The sequence below is a fragment of the Talpa occidentalis genome, unplaced genomic scaffold (assembly GCF_014898055.3).
Source record: "Talpa occidentalis isolate TD23 unplaced genomic scaffold, MPIMG_talOcc4v2.1 talOcc4.7, whole genome shotgun sequence".
In the NCBI taxonomy this organism is placed as follows: Eukaryota; Metazoa; Chordata; class Mammalia; order Eulipotyphla; family Talpidae; genus Talpa; species Talpa occidentalis.
In genome coordinates this window covers 4985278-5003723 of record NW_023605083.1, presented here as the reverse complement: position 1 = coordinate 5003723, position 18446 = coordinate 4985278, and the positions used below count along the sequence as shown (strand labels likewise).

The following is an 18446-nucleotide window of genomic DNA, read 5'->3' as shown; positions in this document are numbered from 1 at the left end:
ACTCAGCATTCTGGGGAGCCCTCGTGGGTGGATTCGTGACCGGGGGAGCCTCGCAGTGTCCATTTGTCTTTTCTGGAGGCAGGGCGCCGCCGAGCCACCATCACTGAGCCTTCAGCATTTTTCAGGGGAGATTTGAGTTCATCTCTTGGACTGTGTGTCCTTGAGAAAGGTGTGCTGACATTGTTGTTCTTGGTGAAAATTTGTGTCTATAAAAATTTATATTAGGAGTCTCTTTAAGCAATTCATTGGTCTTATCACAAGCCAAGCCTTTAAAAATCATTGAATTGGATACAATTAAGACAAGTGAATTTTATAGTGCAAATTATACCTCAGTAAAGCTGTTTTAAAAAAAGAGACAGGGCCTCCCCTGGTGGCGCAGCGGTTAAGCGCCGGGTTGCGAGGCTGCTCGCAGCCTCTGCGGCGCCAGTTCTATCCCCTGCCACTGGCGAGGGTCCCACCAAAAAAAAAAAAGAGAGAGAGAGACAAAAACCATTCTCATTGATTCTGGTGAAAGGCTTTTTATTAGCAAGTGGAGCAGCAGTTGAGTCCGTGGTTCTTTCACTACTCCAAGGTCGTCTGAAATGTGAAGGTGGGTTTAGGTGCAGTCCCTGGCTAGCAGAGCCCACGCCAGCTCCATACTCGATGGAAAGAGGCATTGAGAAAGGACGTGGACGCCGAGTCACAGAGTGGGGCTTCTGAAGCCAGCTCACAGTGTCATGTCATGAGGGGACGTGGTGGGGTATTTAAGGCAAGGTTTTCACACTAAGAAAACTGTCAGTTATGTTGTTTCCAGAAGGGTTTGGATGTCCTTACAAAGCCTAATTTCCTGATAAAGAATAAATAGGGTATTTTATCGCTTCTTACCATATGCACAGTTGGTGACCCTTGATGGCCAACTCCCAGAGGGCACGTCTGAGTGAAAAGGCAGATGGGTGGGATGCCCAGGGCGCTAGTTCCGTGTCTGTAATTAGAGGGCATGGGATTAAGGAGGGGAGGGAGGATGGGGGCTGAGGGCCCCACAGGGGTGCTGTGTGGTTGCATCTCTAGCTCAGCTGGTGGTCTGCTGACAGGGCAAGCTGCAGAAGCACCAAGCCTTTGAAGCAGAAGTGCAGGCCAACTCCGGAGCCATCGTTAAGCTGGACGAAACTGGAAACCTGATGATCTCTGAAGGGCATTTCGCCTCTGAAACCATAAGGGTGAGTAGGATGGTTCCTTCATCTGGCAGGGAGTGGGGGGTGGGGGAACGGGTGGGAGGGAGCCAGTGAATGCGTACCTGCGATCTGTGTTCTTAAACAGAGACTTTCCAGCTTTTTAAAAGAACTCGCGGAGTCTCCTCGAGGAATTTCCAAATCCTTCCTTTGCTGTACTCAGCTTGAATATAAACAAGTGTGTGTATACTCAGGAAATTAATACTTTTTGCCGAATTACTATTTTGCTGTACAGATTAGAATGTGATTATCATTTAAAGAAGATTGCATGAATTAAACTCTTAACGCTGACACGTGGTAACAGTGGGTAGGGAATATTAGTGAATTTGGTTTTGGGGATGAGGATGGAAAGATCAACAGGATGAATCACAGACACCCATCACTGTTGGCAAGCTTGCTCTCTGTTCCTGGAAGGGTTTCCTGAGGTTTGATCAGCACGCCAGTTCAGGGTCCTTCTGTAAAGAATGCTCGTGGCACCTGCTGGCCAGTCACAGTGGTGATTGGGCTGACTTTGAAGCCAGAGTGCTCACTCTTTAGTCTGGCTTGTTTTAGTGCTAGTTCATTGGTTCAGTAACGGATCTTGGCTTTGCTTAATATTTGCTTTGTTTAATATTTCCAATTCAAGATATTAAGGAAAAGCAGGCCTCTGCAGGGTGGAGGCATGTACACTCGGTTTCTCGAAGTCGGTGCTCTTACCTTTGATTTCCCTCATCTCTGTCTTGTGCTTTGTTCTTTGTCCTCCAAAGTCATGTTCTATTTTGGACCAGCCTTTTCAGTCCATTGCCTGTCAAGGCAATCCCAGAAATTTAGATGAAGGCTACATCCTGAAACCGCAGCTAGAACTGTTTCCTCTCCCACTGTTTCTGGCACCCCTGGTGCTGTTTCATTCCCTTAGGATCTGGTCTTGTGGTTTCCAGCAATAAATACTTAGCTCTGTTTTGCTCTAGAATACTCTGCAGTCTTGTTTTGAACACTTGCAATTAACCATAAGCTCATTATTAATAATTATTAGTAGTAATAATTGTAAAAAGAAAATAAAATTACCCAGATTTGGGTAATGTGGTACATGTCTCTGCAATTAAATGCAAATATTTATTTGCCCATCTTACCACTATTTTGTGGACCATCTTGGACTAAGTGACATCGACATGTTGATTATTTCCCTGGTACAGATTGCTTCCCCAGTGTGAGTGGGGCTGCTGTGTAGTGTTATGACCAGGTTACAGGTGAGGGCATGAGAACTAGATCAAGTGGTGGGCTTTAGGATTAATCTGGGGGTGGGGTCCCATGGGCTCTCCATTCCACTTTGCTAACAGCCCTGTTTAGCTCCTACTAAAGCCATTTTTTAAATATATTTTTTTTTATTTTTTACATCATTGTTCATTTTTAAACAATATTTGCTTCCCCCAACCCCCTCAGGTGTAGTCCCCATAGAGTTTCCTTCCCCAATGCACCCCTGCACCATCACCTCAGTCCCCTGTGCTCCTCCCTCCCTCTGATCCTTCTCCCTCCTCCTTCCCTGAAATATGTCTGATTTATAATTGTCCGTTTTTGCTTTGTTGTGTTTTGTGTGAAGCCACATTTAAAAGGATTTTCATTGCTGTTGAGTGGCTCTTAGTAGCTATTTGTGTGCTGCACTTTGCTAGGAATTTGACATGTGTTATCTCCAATCTTCAAACACACTTGCAAGGTCCAAATTATCCCGAGATTGCAGGAGGGTAGAGACTGAAGCACAGAGAAGTTTGAGTACCTTGTCCATTTTACCAGCCTGATAGGAAACGGGACTTGAATTTTAATGCTCTCCTTTCCTTCCCTAGTCACAACTATTTGCTTTCTTTTTCCAACCTATATTTCATTCTGTTTGACTTTCCTTGACTTTTTCCCAACTGCTTCTCTGAAAGTTCCTGCTGCTTGCTCATGCCCTGTTGAGAAATGCACCTGAGTCAGAACGGGCACTCATCTCCACCCTGTCGCTCTGTGTGTTCAGGTGCGCCTGCCTCCTGCCCACTCACACAAAAGTGAGCTTGTGCAACTGGACTCTGACTGCAGCATTTACAAGATCAGACACACCAGGAATGGGAAAGTTGTCCTAGTACTGGAGCAGGCCTTGCCTTAGCTCTGTACTTGACAGTGTGAAGATGATTTTTGTGAGACTGACTTGAGGTGTTTCTGTGGGCTCATTTTTAATTGAAGCAAAGGACTCTTGACTTTCATGCTCACACTTCCCAGGGTGAGCCTGGCTTGGTCATATATCAGGCCTCAAAACTCAGCACCTAAATTTGGCAGCAACATGAATGTGGAGGAAGGTGGGTGGAATGTGAAGGCTGTTCTTAGGTCCTGGATAACCTGTCTGTCGCTGATTTAGACATTCACACCGTACCGGACAGCGTGGCGCCCCATAGTCACTGCCACCCACATTGGGTCCCACATCCGAGTAGGTGGAGTGTGGATTGCTGTTGGTTGTCTCCCTCCCCCTACCCCCCACCTTGGAATGCCTTTCACTTCCTTCTCGTGGTGGTGCCCAGTGTTAGCCATCAGTGGTGGAAGTGACCTGTGTGAGCACTTACTTCCCCCTGCTGCCTTCTCCTTTCAAACGAAACATTGCATACGTGTCCTAAGAGAATCCACCCATGTTGACTACCCCATGGCTTTCAAGTTCTTTGTTTCCTGGGAGTGACATCTCAACAATGGGTGGATCCCAGGTGTCTGTTAGCTTTTAAGTGTTCTGTGTTTGTTCCACTCCTGTCAGTGTGGTACAGCAACTCCCAGTATCTTGGGTAGGCACAGTCGACCACTGAGATTGGTCAGCTAGGCCTGAATTGATGGCGGAACCCCGTGGTTCTTGACGAGTCCTCACTCGGACTGTGCTATGAAAACCCAAAGATGCTGGGAGGCGTTTGGGCCTGTGGCTGCCATTTGGGTGAAGTTTGAAATGAACCCCACTTGAGCTGTTCAAACTGTATTTTCACCAAAACTCCAAAAACCTTTTCTGCCAACACTCTTCTTTGTTACATTTTGGGACCTCGTCTTTTCTACTTTTTTTTTTTTTTTAATATTTATTTTTTATTTTTATACAAGAGTTGGGGTACAGGCCAGAGGCGTGGGAGGATGAGAGGATTCACCAGAGACAGAGCGGGGAACAGAACAGGCAGACGACGAAATACACTGCTGAGGGGGGAGCAGCGGGTGCGACAGGAGAGGTCTGCTGTGCCTTGTGGGATTCTTGCCGGCTGGCGGGATCGAACCCACACTGCAGAGGTTGCAGACAGCTTCACAGCGCTGTGCTCAACCCGCTGCTCCACCGGGGACACCCCATCTTTTCTACTTTTATATTAATGTATTTCTGTTTGCCCATGCATTGTGATTAATCTTTAATGTTTATGATGTTTATTAGCAACTCTTGTTTTTTCCCTTTATCTCCATTAATTCAAAATATACCCACTGGTAATTTCTGCTTGGTTTCCATGTTAATTCCTCACCTTTCCTGCCCTAGTAGTTGTTTGACTTAGGAATCCCACTCTACTAGTAATAACTTGTAATATCAAAATAATTGTAAGTAATATGAAGCATTGGTGATTAACAATTATTAATAATTCTCTTGAAGTAAAGGAGGGTAAATCTACCTGTGAAAGATCCCCCTAGGAAGTGTGTCCCTTTTTCAGCCCCCTAGGAAGTGTGTCCCTTTTTTCATTCTCAGTTAAAAGTACCATCTCCCCTCAGTTTAGGATTTGTCTTTTAAAAAGATTGCTCAGAGCCCCACAGGCTCCTGACTTGCAGGGTCTCTGGAGGAGCCACACGTCATGAAGTAGCTGTGAGCTGTACAGGGGGGTCTCACTTTCTTTAACCTCCAGACTCGCTTGATGGAGCTGCACCGCCAGTGGGAGTTACTGTTGGAGAAGATGCGGGAGAAGGGGGTCAAGCTGCTGCAGGCGCAGAAGCTGGTGCAGTATCTACGGGAATGTGAGGATGTGATGGACTGGATCAACGACAAGGTGTGTTCTGAGAGGGAAAGCACCCAGTGAGCCGCATCGCAGGAAAGGGCGGGGGCTCCCCGCCTCTGCAGCCAAGAGCCAGTTAGGCAGTGGCGGTGGGATTGCGGGGCCTCCGGCTGCTCTCCTCTGCTCTCGGGTGTGACTCCAAAGCTGGGGTCTCTCACAGAAATGCTGTGAGCACAACCTCTTAACGAGGAGAGGAGCTAAAGGCACACCACACAGAACTCTCACCTGAGGGAGCCACCAGACTGCTGGTGTTGGTGACTCTGTTTCCGGTGTCGTCCCTGGATAGGAAGCAATTGTGACTTCTGAGGAGCTGGGCCAGGATCTGGAGCATGTGGAGGTTTTACAGAAGAAATTTGAAGAGTTTCAAACAGATATGGCTGCCCATGAAGAAAGAGTTAATGAAGTGAACCAGTTTGCTGCCAAACTCACTCAGGTAAATCACAGTGTGTGCTTCTCACAGCACCATTAGCTCACTTTCTAGTGTTTTCAGAAGAACACTTTGATGATCCTTTGCCTGATTTCTGAGTGAGCCACGTTTTGTGAGCCCATCTGGGCGTTGTTTGGAGCTAAACAAAGCGGCAGTCCTGGCTCCTCCTAAATTAGAAAATGCCTCTTCACTGTGGCCCCGCAGGAAGGGCAGAGTTCAGGTAATCTGCAGCCTCCACCCACTTTCGGGTGGGGCTTGTGCAGGTTTATTGGGCTGCTGAAGCTTGACACAGAGGTTCTCAGACGAGGGTGTGGTGGCCAAAACTTCGTGGGGTTGGCAGACGGCCACATGCCTGCCCCGCCTTTCCTTTTGGATGTGCACCTTCCTGGGGAGCTCAGGGGCCTCCATGAGGGCTTGGCCCCCCCTTCCCTGTTCCCTGTTGCACAGTCCTGGGAGCGCAGCTTCTCTCGCTCCCTCCACAGGGACAGCGCGCACCAGAGACATCAGTTAGTGGGAACTATGTCATTTTTGCTTTTAGAGGAATTTTATTTGGGGGACTAACATTTTAAATGTATAGATCTGTGTCAAGACAGGTAGTTGTGTCCTCTCTGGTCAGCAGTGAAGGGAAAGAATAAACATCCCTCAGAAATACCCCACCCTTGTGCAGGGACACATGTGGTACCCTCCCCCCAAAATCCTGGAAATGCTGTGGTACCCTCCCCCAAAATCCCCCCAAAACCTCAGGAAATGCTGAGAAATGAGTCAGGCCAACCCCAAGATCTCCCACATGAATCCCAGAGCCCTGACACACTTCACTTTTATTTACTTGACTCGTTGTCTTTGTTATTGTTATTAAAACAAAAGAAAGTGGGGTTGATGGGGAAGTATCTCCATTATGAAGTCTGGAGCAAACCCTAAAGACCATGCATACAGGAAGGCGTGCTCAGCAGCCTTTTTGTGAACACTTGGAAATCCCGGATGGTCAGGCACTTGGGGCAGAGGTGGATGTTCGGAGAAAGCTGCCCGGAAGTGGCTGAAGCACCTGCTGACATGAAGGCTTTCGGTGCCGTTCACCTGAGCGCTGTATGACAGCCTGGTCACTGCTCCGAGATAGGTGGGGCTCTGCCTTTCTACACAACAGGACACAGCGAGCTTTGCCTCATTCCACACCAACACTCAGTAATTCTCGGAATGATGAAGGCACTTCAAGGCACCCACCCCAGGGTAACTTGGAGGAGCTAGAGGTTGTGGGCCAGCTCTAATCCCTTCCTCTCTTCATCTCAGGAGCAGCACCCCGAGGAGGAACTGATCAAGACTAAACAGGATGAAGTGAACGCAGCCTGGCAGCGGCTAAAGGGACTGGCTCTTCAGAGACAGGGAAAGCTTTTTGGGGCCGCCGAGGTTCAGCGCTTTAACAGGTACCCAGCCAGAGCGGGATTCAGGGAGCAGGCACCCTCTGTGGCATGAGCTCATCAGAGAACGGAACAGCCTGGGTCCTGGCCAGCTGGTGCCCCAGCCCACCCACCACCCTCCCGTGTCTTCACTGGTATCTTTGTGCCGTAGGGATGTGGACGAGACTATCAGCTGGATTAAGGAGAAGGAGCAGTTAATGGCCTCTGATGATTTTGGCCGAGATCTGGCGAGCGTTCAGGCGCTGCTTCGGAAGCACGAGGGCTTGGAGCGAGATCTTGCTGCCTTGGAAGACAAGGTGGGTTTGGGAAATGGTCGGTTCTGTCCATCAGTAGCTGAGGGCCAAGGAGCAGTTCTGAGTACCTGTGCTTCTAGGTCAAAGCCCTGTGCGCCGAGGCCGACCGCCTGCAGCAGTCCCACCCGCTGAGCGCCACGCAGATCCAGGTGAAGCGCGAGGAGCTGATCACTAACTGGGAGCAGATCCGCACTCTGGCCGCCGAGAGACACGCACGTCTCAATGATTCGTACAGGTGGAATCACTGTCCCGTGCTAGCAGCCCCGGGGGGTTCTCAGAGAAGAGAGGATAGTTAAGGGTCAGTGCTGCACAGAAGCGGCTGCTTGTCATGCCAGGTGTTCTCTGCTAGGAAAATGCAGGTGACTTCCTCATTCCTGTGTTTGGAGGGGGATGGGGAAGATGGCAGGAAGGAGGAGGGTGGGTATTTTGTTGGCTGTGTGTTGTGTGTGTGTGTATAGACACAGTATTTGTAATTTTGACTCTCTCTCCATCCTCTTTCACCGCAATTGACTGGTAGAAGCTGGAAATCTCTCCTTAGCCACCTGAGCGCCATGTGAAATACCCTGTTAGAATTGAGTCAGTCAAGGTTGGAAAGGCAAGGAGCGCTTTTCCTGACCAGGACATCGGCATTGAGGGCTGAGTTTAGAGGGCTGAGTTTAGCCTTTTCTCGTTTTATTTTACAGTCTAGACTGAAAGAATCATGTATTTCCCAGGACTAGAGTGTGTATGGTTTGTCAGACTTTTGAGAATATGGAATCTGGAGGTTCAGTGAGGCCCTTTCAACCCCTCAACCAGACACCTCTAAGCACTTCCCTTGGGCTTCCCCAGGCTTCAGCGCTTCCTCGCTGACTTCCGTGACCTCACCAGCTGGGTGACAGAGATGAAAGCCCTCATCAATGCAGACGAACTCGCCAACGATGTGGCCGGGGCCGAAGCCCTGCTGGACAGGCATCAGGAGCACAAGGTAATGCACCCGGACCGTCCACAGTGAGGATGTCAGCTTGCACACACCCGTGTGTCCCTGCCACTCTCTGTTGGGTGGCTGAGATTGTTCAAGGGGGACTCTCACCAGAAGCATAGTGATGGGTTGTGCCTCTGGAGCCTTGACTTAATGTGCTTCTTTGGAGGACCAAGTGGTGTGATGATGAGGGATTAATATTGGCCATGAGGCCAGAGAGCCCAGCTGTGACGCAGTAGAGGCACTTCAGTCTTGTGGCTTCATCAGCAGTCTTTGTTGAGATGCTGGATTTCACAGCTGATTTGAGTAAATACAATTTTTTAAAAAAATTTTTTTTAGATTGATTGATTTATTCATGCAAGAACTGGGATGGGCCACCCTAGTGGCACAAGGGGCTAGGTACAGCACTGTGAAGCTGTCTGCAGCCTCTGCAGCACGAGTTTGATCCCTAGCTGGCCAGGGAGCTACCCACATGGCACAGCAGACCTTTCCTGTTTCATCTCCTGCTCCCCTCATCAGTGTATTTCAGTAGATTTGCCTTTTCTGCTACCCTTCTGTCTCTGGTGAATTCTCTCAAACATAGCCCTCCCCGCACCTCTGGCCTTACCCTCATTCTTGTATGCATAAATAAATCTTTTAAAAAAAAACCTGGGGTCTAGGCCAGAGGTGTGGGGGGGTGAAAGGATTCACCGGAGACAGAGCAGGCAGATCTACTGAAATATACTGCTGAGGGAGCAGCGGGCAAGTCAGGAGAGGTCTGCTGCGCCATGTGGGTTGCTCCCTGGCCAGGGATCGAACTTGTGCTGCAGAGGCTGCAGATAGCTTCACAGTTTGCGTCTTAACCCCTTGCGCCATTAGGGAGGCCCTAGAAACATAATTTTTAAAAATACTTAACAGAAAATATGAGGCACTTGAGAATAAATCTAATAAAAGTTATGGAAGATGCCGTGTAGAAGTGTAAAACTTTGCAGAATGACAGTACATGAAAGCTGCCCAGGATGGGCACAGTCAGGGCTGCTCCAGTCAGAGTCTTAGTGGGCATGTTTGTTTTTGCAATGAGACAAGCAGATTCAAAAATTGATTTGGAAATAAAAAATTCAAAGACATCTGAGGGAATTTTGAAGAGTAAGATGAGGCCAGGGAAGGGCTCACTCTAGCAGGTGCCCAAAATCAGAGTGAGGAAGTCCTTTCAGCACAAAGGGGGCCAAGCTGACACCCGGAGCAGAGAACGGTCAGCCCCACTGGGGTGGCACTTGGCAGGCACGAGGGGGCAGCAGGAAGAGCAGTGCTCTCTTGTTGGATGGCTGAGGTGGGTGGATACTGAGAACCTGACCTTGTTTTACTTTTTTTTTTGAAAGATAAGTTTATATATGCATAGAACTAGCTTGTAGGCCAGAGGTGCGGGGGGAGGGGGAGAGGTGAGAGGATTCACCAGAGACAGAGTGGGGAGCAGAACAGGCAGAGCTATGAAATACAGTGCTGAGGGGAGACAGGACATGTCTGCCTCGCCATGTGGGTCACCTCCCAGGCCAGGGATCAAAGTGGTGCTATGGTGGCTGGCAATGTTTCATAGTTCTGAGACTTTAACCCCTGTGCCAAGAGGGAGGCTCTCTTACTTTACTTCTATTCCTCATCTAGATGTGATATTCTGATCTGTAGTGATTATTTAAATTCAAACATCTTAGTATTCTTTTAGAATATGCTGGGAGTAAGTTATGCCTTTTTTCCCCTGTAGGGTGAAATCGATGCTCATGAAGATAGCTTTAAATCTGCAGATGAATCCGGACAGGCCCTCCTTGCTGCTGGGCATTATGCCTCTGATGAGGTGAAGGAGAAGGTAAGAGGCCAAGGTTTTTCCCTAAACATCCCTGAAAGCTCTCAGATAGGGTCATTGCCCTCCCTGTGTTGTATGAGAAACTTTGAGATCTCACCTAGAGATTAAGGAGCAGCTCCTCTTTTCAGAGACTTCAAAAGAGATCAATTTACAGGTCATTGGTCAGAGACAGTCCCTTTCATATGGAAGACACATGACATTTCCTTTTAAAGGGGACTTGGCAGGGAGTTGGCTCCTGCATTAGTTGTTGGGGCCAAGAGAACAAATTTTTATCAAATTATATGTGTATGTGTACTTAATTATATGTCTCAAAGTATGAGTATAGTATTGCCTGAGGAACATTCAATAATGATACACTTTTCAGTAGTATTTAGACCAAGAAGAGACATTTCAAAGACACTCTTTGCTGTCATTAACTCTGTGGCCTAAAAACTGGGTCTGAGGCAGCCTTGCATTTATGGAGTACCCAGTCTCAGCTGAGAGTCCCTACCCCTTAGATACTGGCTCACTTTTAGGTAGATGCTTGTGTCTTCTACCAAGAATTTTTTTATCTAAAATCACTTGTGATAATGTGGTGATAAATTAACTTGAGGGCATTAGAGCCAGGCCACCCCACATAGATTCAGCGTAAATAGACAAGCTGCCCAGGATTCATGTGACTTCTGTGAATTGACTGACACCGACCAATGACTTTTATTCTCCCCCTATTGCAATAAGAAAAGGGGCCCACAGATTAGCATGAGGCTGTGGAGTGCGGGGAGTGTGATAGCTCACAACCTGCCTCTTTTCTCCTGCCTGCAGCTGACTGTGCTCTCCGAGGAGAGGGCCGCACTGCTCGAGCTGTGGGAGCTGCGCAGGCAGCAGTACGAACAGTGCATGGACCTACAGCTCTTCTACCGCGACACTGAGCAGGTGGACAACTGGATGAGCAAACAGGAGGTGACTTGAGGGCAGAAGTCTTGCCAGCCCCGTGAGAAAAGAAGTCTCTGTTTCTGTTTCGCCAACTCCCCCAAGAGTCTGGTCTCTGGTACAGGAAATTGTCGAGGTCTGGGTATGAATCAAGTGACGAGGGGGCACTAAGCCAGTCAGCTGGCTCCTCTGTGGCTAAGGGTACCAGGCCTTTAGAAAAGGCTCCTGCTTTTCAGATGCATGTGATATTCTGAACTGAAGATTATTTTCCTTAGAACTTAGTGTTACACATAATCTACACCTAATAGCAACAGAAGCAACTTGAAAAAAATTTTGATAGGAAAATCAAACGGAGGTTTAATGCTGTTGTTCAGTTAGTTATAAGTGAACCTAAAAGGACTTTCCAGAGGTTTTAGAAGTTTAGTACCCATAGGGTCGCTTTCCTTTTTCCTGTATTTTGGCCCAAATAGCCTTTGCTTTCCAGCCTGAGGAGATGAAAGAAAGCAGATACTGTTCTGAATTCTGTTTCCTGTCACAAGGCATTCCTGCTGAATGAAGACTTGGGGGATTCCTTGGATAGTGTGGAAGCTCTTCTCAAGAAGCATGAGGATTTTGAGAAATCCCTCAGTGCCCAGGAGGAGAAGATTACAGTAAGACCCCTTCTTCCTTTTTGCATCTACTGACCCTCAGAGTAGGCAGAAGCTTCTTTTTCTCAGTGGTTTCTAAGACCAGATTTGCGGGGTCTCCTGTGAAAGGCACTTCTGTGGGTACTGACAGTCTCACGATGGTGCTTCCTGCTGTTTGGGGGGAAACAACTTGATAGTGATGTAAACCTCCACGCTGAGATTTCCCTCCGCTGATTATGGTGAGAATTCACTAAGGGATGTTTTCCCATTGAAAATACCTCTTACAGGAAGGAATTGGAGGGTGGCTGACAGTGCCTGACTGCTTTAGTCCCTTCAGGTGATGTCATGGCATTAGCTGCAAGTGATGTCTCCAGACTTGAACAGAGCTAGCGAGATGTCATTATATCTGATTAATAACATGGAACAAAAAACTCAGAAGCTAAGGGATAAATGTCATGTATGCCTTAGTGCAAAAGCTGACCTGTGTCGAGGTTTTTTTTTTTTAAACTTTTTTTTTTTTTAAAGATTTATTTATTTATTTATACAAGCACTGGATACAGTCAGAGGCACGGGAGGGTGAGAGAATTCATCAGAGCCAGAGCAGAGAGTAGAACAGGCAGAGTGATGAAGTACACTGCTGAGGGGAGCAGCAGGCGGCAGGAGAGGTCTGCGCACCATGTGGGACCCTCGCCCGGCGTCCGGGGATCGAACCGGCACTGCAGAGGCTGCGGGCAGCTTCGCAAGCCAGCGCTCAACCGCTGAGCCACCAGGGAGGCCCCGGTGTCGAGGTTTATGGTGTTTTGTGATCTGTTGACTAGTTACTTTTTTCTGGACTCCCAGTGAACGCTCATTCTCCTTCTTAGGCATTAGATGAATTTGCAACCAAGCTGATTCAGAACAACCACTATGCAATGGAAGACGTGGCTACTCGCCGAGATGCTGTAAGTCTCCAGACTCTGCACCTACCTTTCGGTATATGGCCGTCCCTCCCACAATGGTGTAGCAATGCAGCCTCTCGAGCCGGAAATCTGTGGGAAGACCTGGAGATTCATTGGGATCCTTGTCTTTCAGCTGCTGAGCCGCCGCAACGCCCTTCACGAGAGAGCCATGTGCCGCCGCGCCCAGCTGGCCGACTCCTTCCACTTGCAGCAGTTCTTCCGGGACTCTGACGAGCTCAAGAGCTGGGTCAATGAGAAGATGAAAACTGCCACAGATGAAGCTTATAAGGTATGCGTTGTTGGCCTCCCTGTAGCACCAGATTAGCAAGCAAGACACAGCCCTCATGAATGAATTGAGCTAGAGAAAGAGCTCAGGAATCCCCAAGGGGCACCATTTAATGTGAGCAGCCCCTGTAAAGATAAGCGTGGAGAGCTCCAGGTAGCACCTCCTTCCTCTGGTTGGCAGGACCCGTCCAACCTGCAAGGAAAAGTGCAGAAGCATCAGGCTTTTGAGGCTGAGCTCTCAGCAAACCAGAGCCGCATCGATGCCCTGGAGAAAGCGGGACAGAAGCTGATTGACGTCAACCACTATGCCAAGGAGGAAGTAGCGGCCCGTATGAACGAGGTCATCAGTTTGTGGAAGAAATTACTAGAGGCCACTGAACTGAAAGGTGAGAGAATGTGGCAGTGGTTAGGCTGGCATGTCGGGAAAGAAACCCTCCTGGGGAGTGGTAGGAACACGCCACGGGGCAGGTGGAGGGTGACCCGGGCACTGGGGCTCATGCCCTGTGAGGCGTGGCTGGCCATGGGTTCTTGGTACCTTGCTCATCTGGTGAGTGGTTGTGCTGGTCAGCATGGGGGCCAGAGTGAAAAGGGTGGTGTGGCCGACTGGCCTTGACTGATTGGGGCCTCGAGGTTCAGCAGTGAGCCCAGAGACGCAGCCTCTGTCTCGCTGCTTAAACAGCCTCCAGTTCAGCATCTAGAAGGGAGAGTGGAGGGTGCAGTTTGTTTTCTCTGCCTTTCAAATAGAGGTACAGCCAAACTAAAAGCCTTACTTATCTGTTGCTAAGACACCACCACAGTGAGCAGCACAGACAGAGGGCGATGCTCACACGCAGAAAGCTAAACTTGCCCCTTGACCAGGAATCAAGCTCCGGGAGGCCAACCAGCAGCAGCAGTTTAACCGCAATGTGGAGGACATTGAGCTGTGGCTGTACGAGGTGGAGGGCCACCTGGCCTCAGATGACTACGGCAAGGATCTCACCAACGTCCAGAATCTCCAGAAGAAGCACGCCTTGCTGGAGGCTGACGTGGCTGCGCACCAGGTAGAGGGTGGGCTGGGCGCGCCATGGTGAACACAGACAGGGTGATTTGGAGACCGGACTAGCTTGGGGATGGAAGAAATGGTCGGTGTTCTTTTTTTTTTTTTTTTTTAAGATTTATTTATTTACTTACTTATACAAGCACTGGGTATAGGCAGAAGCGCGGGAGGGTGAGAGAATTCACCAGAGCAGGGAGCAGAGCAGGCAGAAGGACCGAAGTACACTGCCGAGGGGAGCAGCGGGTGGCAGGAGAGGTCTGCGCGCCATGTGGGACCCTTCTCTGGTGGCTGGGGAGCAGCCGGGAATTGAACCGACGGGCGCTGCAGAGGCTGCGGGCAGCTTCGCAACCCAGCGCTCAACCGCTGCACCACCAGGGAGGCCCAATGTGTCGATGTTCTTAGAGAACCTTATGTCCTGCTCAAGATGAATTGTCCTTCCTCAGAGCCTTCTGGGAGCGAGATGGCAGAAGGACTGCTCTGAGGGTGGAAAGGACCACGCTGACTTTTCCTTGTGTGTGATCACACCACCCCCAATGTAATAAAGCCTGCCTAGAAATATCCAGAACACTGTACCCAGGCCTGTCCAAGCATTCAAGAGTCTGCCTTTCCCATTTCCAGGATCGAATCGATGGCATCACCATTCAGGCCCGCCAGTTCCAGGATGCTGGCCATTTTGATGCGGAAAACATTAAGAAGAAGCAAGAGGCGCTAGTGGCTCGCTACGAGGCTCTGAAGGAGCCCATGATTGCCCGAAAGCAGAAGCTGGCTGATTCCCTGCGTCTGCAGCAGCTTTTCCGTGATGTTGAGGATGAGGAGACGTGGATTCGAGAAAAAGAGCCCATTGCTGCGTCCACCAACAGAGGTCAGTCTCCCTTGATGGGAATCAATTGGGAAAAGGGTCTCCCTTGTGGCATAAAGGGGGCTAAACGTAGCACGGGCAAGGTCAGGTTTAGCCATGGTGGAAGCCAAGTGATGGTGCTAACAACTTCTTGATGACGTGGGTGACGCGGGGGTCATTGCTGCTTTCAGGCAAAGATCTGATCGGAGTCCAGAACCTGCTGAAGAAACACCAAGCCCTGCAGGCAGAGATTGCTGGACATGAGCCCCGCATCAAAGCAGTCACACAAAAGGGGAACGCCATGGTGGAGGAAGGTGTGTGGCTGTTGCAGGAGGCCTTTGCTCTTGCTCTCCAGCCCCCTTGGGTCAGCGTGGGCACTGGGGTTTGGCTGGCAGCGTGTTGAACGCCATCCCCATTCTCCTCTGTGTGACCTTGACTGGCACTTCCCTCTGTGACCTGCCTTTGTTATCTGAGTCAGGGACAGCAACATGTGCTCCCAGCTTGGGACAAGCACGGGAGCGGTGGGGGCTGTCTTTTTGCCCTTTGTGATAAAGTCGCCAGTGCCATCTTGGGAAATCTTCTTAAAATCTTCTTAAAAGGAACAAATCTGTTAAGGTTTAGAACCCAGGCTGAACCTAAAACTTGGAATCATGCCAGGCTTGACTCACCTAGGTGGAGAGCGGCCATGCCACGGTGCCCGCTCTCGTTCATGGCCTCCCTCCCCACTTGCCTTCCAGGCCACTTCGCTGCAGAGGACGTGAAGGCCAAGCTTAACGAACTGAACCAGAAGTGGGAGTCCCTGAAGTCCAAGGCCTCCCAGCGGCGGCAGGACCTGGAGGACTCACTGCAGGCCCAGCAGTACTTCGCTGATGCCAACGAAGCCGAGTCCTGGATGCGGGAGAAGGAGCCCATCGTGGGCAGCACTGACTACGGGAAGGACGAGGACTCTGCGGAGGTGACCTGAGCTTGGGAGCCTGCCTGGGTGGGGGCCGGGGACCCATTTAGGAAAGTGACTCTGCAAGGCAGGTGCCGATTGTCCCCCTATGTGTTTTGGAATCTGCTTTTCACATTTTACTGTGAAAATTCAGTCACACCAGAAGGAGAGCGGGGACTGTTGCCACCTCTAGCCATTAACACTCACTGGCCTTGGCATGGCTGCTCCCTGCCACATGCAGACGGATGTACAGGAGCGCTGGTTTTATTTATTTTTTTTTTTTTTTTTTTTTTTTTTATATAGAGAGGCATGTTTTCTTTCTTTCTTTCTTTCTTTGTTTTTTTTTTTTTGTTTATACATGCACTGGGTACAGTCAGAAGCGCGGGAGGGTGAGAGAATTCACCAGAGCCAGAGCGGGGAGCAGAGCAGGCAGAAGGACCGAAGCACACTGCTGAGGGGAGCAGCGGGCGGCAGGAGAGGTCTGCGCGCCATGTGGGACCCTCCTCCGGTGGCCGGGGAGCAGCCGGGGATCGAACTGGCGCTGCAGAGGCTGCGGGCAGCTTCGCAACCCAGCGCTCAACCGCTGCGCCACCGGGGAGGCCCAGGAGCGCTGGTTTTAGACTGAAATTCTTGCATGTTATTCATGAGGCTGCAGGTGGTGCCTTCCCTACCTCTTACATTGCTGGTTTTCACAAAAACCAGAATGAGTTGAATATTGATGTGAACCGCCCAAAGGTGGGAGGACTGAAAGGCTTTGGAAGCAGCCACAGTGGCGCATGAGGAATCTCAAGGGTGGCCCAGCGAGGGCGTGTCCTCGAGGGGCGGTGGGTTCTGAAGGTGCAGCAGATTCCCCCACACCTGCGGCACTGTTCTTACGTCTCTATAGTCCAGGCGTGCGTGTTTAAGTACGTAAAGACAGGGAGCCAAGGTAATACTGTCTCAGTATATTCTCCAAATTAAGTGTTCATTCAAAGGGGGAAGCTATGTAGGACAGGAGGGACGCCTCGTAGTGGGACTGAGCAGGTGCTGGAGGAGGGTGGTGTGCGGGTGCAGAGGGAGCTGTCCCCTGAGCAGGCCACTCTGTGATCTTGGTTTCAGGCTCTACTGAAGAAGCATGAGGCTCTGATGTCGGATCTCAGCGCCTATGGCAGCAGCATCCAGGCCCTGCGGGAGCAGGCACAGTCATGCCGGGTAAGCTGGCGTCGGTCGGCGGCTCCAAGTCCCATCAGGGGAGGCAGGGGATGCTGAGGGCGCCGATTGCAGCAGGAACTGTGGGCATGGGTAATCTTGCTAAGTCTGTGACCCAGAAAAGAGACCCAACAGTTGAAGTTCTTGAATCGCATTTTCTTGGTAGCGTCAGAGAACTCGTGTGTATTTGGTCGACTTGGTCAGCTGCTAAGGGCTTAGATGACCCTTCCTGGCCAGCCTTTGACTGTGTTTGCCTTTCCTTCGGATTTTAGCAACAAGTGGCCCCCATGGATGATGAGACTGGAAAGGAGCTGGTCTTGGCGCTCTATGACTACCAGGAGAAGAGTCCTCGAGAGGTCACCATGAAGAAAGGGGACATCCTCACCTTGCTGAACAGCACCAACAAGGCAAGGCTGCAAGTGGGGTGTGCGCTTCCGTCAACCCTGTGTTTCCCAGTGAAGAGACCCTGGGGGTGTCTTTTCCCTAGTGAGACGGGTGTAGAGTCTGCAGTGACACTTGGTGTGGGTTTCTCCTCTGAGGAGTGCAAGCATGGAGGTGACAGTCTGCCTTGGCTGCTGCACGTGGTACTGTGACAGCAAAGGTGTCACCACTGGGCTTTGGCTACTCTGCTACTCTGGGTAACAACGCCTGGCTGGTCAGCCCTCCTGCCCTGGCACCCTCTGGTCTCATGGTCGCCTTTATGGGAGGTGTGGAGGTATGGCTGGGCCCAGAGATGCTCCCTCCCCTCTGGGTTAAGGCTGGAGACTGTCCTCAGCTCCTGAGAACCTCCTTGTTCCCATCACCCTGTGTTTTCTCATCGTAAGAGTTTGCAGAAACCCGTGAGTTCTCTCTTTCTGATGACTCTGGTTTAAACCTAAACCAACCCTCTGGCCTACCTTCAGCTTATTCAGGAGCAGCACAGAACTTTCCAGTGAGAGTAGGCGTTTGCTACATGTGGACTGACCCTGCCTATAGTGACTTGCTGCTAGCACTTACAATGGGGCGAGTGCTGCTGAGTCATTTAGTGCTTGTTTTTTGCAGTTACTGCGCTGCCTGCAGCTGGTGGCCACGGCATGGGCAGCACGGTTCTGCAGTCCTGGGCAGACAGTGTCCTTCCTGTGGGCTCACTGCTGCCTCACTTGTGGCCGCCCTCCCTGCCTGGCAGGCTGTAAGGGAGCAAATGTCAGTCCTTGTGCAGAGCCCCGTGACGCGACAGTGGGGTCCTCTTGGCATGGCTGCGGCTCTCACGGGCACTGCCTGTCTGTGTGCGTGCACACGTGGGCAGCAGGTATCCTCCTCACCTGGGCCTTGCTTTCAGCCCCCTCTTTCCTACTCTCCTCCCCTAGGACTGGTGGAAGGTGGAGGTGAACGACCGGCAGGGCTTCGTGCCGGCTGCCTACGTGAGGAAGCTGGACCCTGCCCAGTCGGCCTCCCGGGAGAGCCTCCTGGAGGAGCAGGGCAGCATCGCCTTGAGGCAGGAGCAGATTGACAACCAGTAAGGGCTGTGTCTGTCTGTCCATCCCATAGCTCCAGGCCCCTGGGGCTCAGCCTGCAGAGGCCTC

General features: G+C 50.5%; 1 protein-coding gene across 4 annotated transcripts in view; it reads left to right on the top strand.

The window, feature by feature from the left end:
• SPTAN1 (spectrin alpha, non-erythrocytic 1) overlaps positions 1-18446 on the top strand; it is a 57954-nt gene that overhangs the window by 10981 nt on the left and 28527 nt on the right. For all 4 annotated transcript variants that reach the window (XM_037493510.2, XM_037493509.2, XM_037493508.2 and 1 more), the window contains exons 3-22: positions 1071-1196; positions 5060-5200; positions 5493-5639; positions 6918-7051; positions 7197-7341; positions 7419-7573; positions 8167-8302; positions 10032-10133; positions 10932-11069; positions 11579-11689; positions 12529-12606; positions 12737-12892; positions 13070-13274; positions 13747-13928; positions 14543-14786; positions 14954-15076; positions 15500-15717; positions 16795-16887; positions 17157-17291; positions 18231-18379. In XM_037493510.2, the coding sequence (XP_037349407.1) occupies positions 1071-1196; positions 5060-5200; positions 5493-5639; positions 6918-7051; positions 7197-7341; positions 7419-7573; positions 8167-8302; positions 10032-10133; positions 10932-11069; positions 11579-11689; positions 12529-12606; positions 12737-12892; positions 13070-13274; positions 13747-13928; positions 14543-14786; positions 14954-15076; positions 15500-15717; positions 16795-16887; positions 17157-17291; positions 18231-18379 (2918 nt within the window). The remainder of the gene's footprint in view (positions 1-1070; positions 1197-5059; positions 5201-5492; positions 5640-6917; positions 7052-7196; positions 7342-7418; positions 7574-8166; positions 8303-10031; positions 10134-10931; positions 11070-11578; positions 11690-12528; positions 12607-12736; positions 12893-13069; positions 13275-13746; positions 13929-14542; positions 14787-14953; positions 15077-15499; positions 15718-16794; positions 16888-17156; positions 17292-18230; positions 18380-18446) is intronic.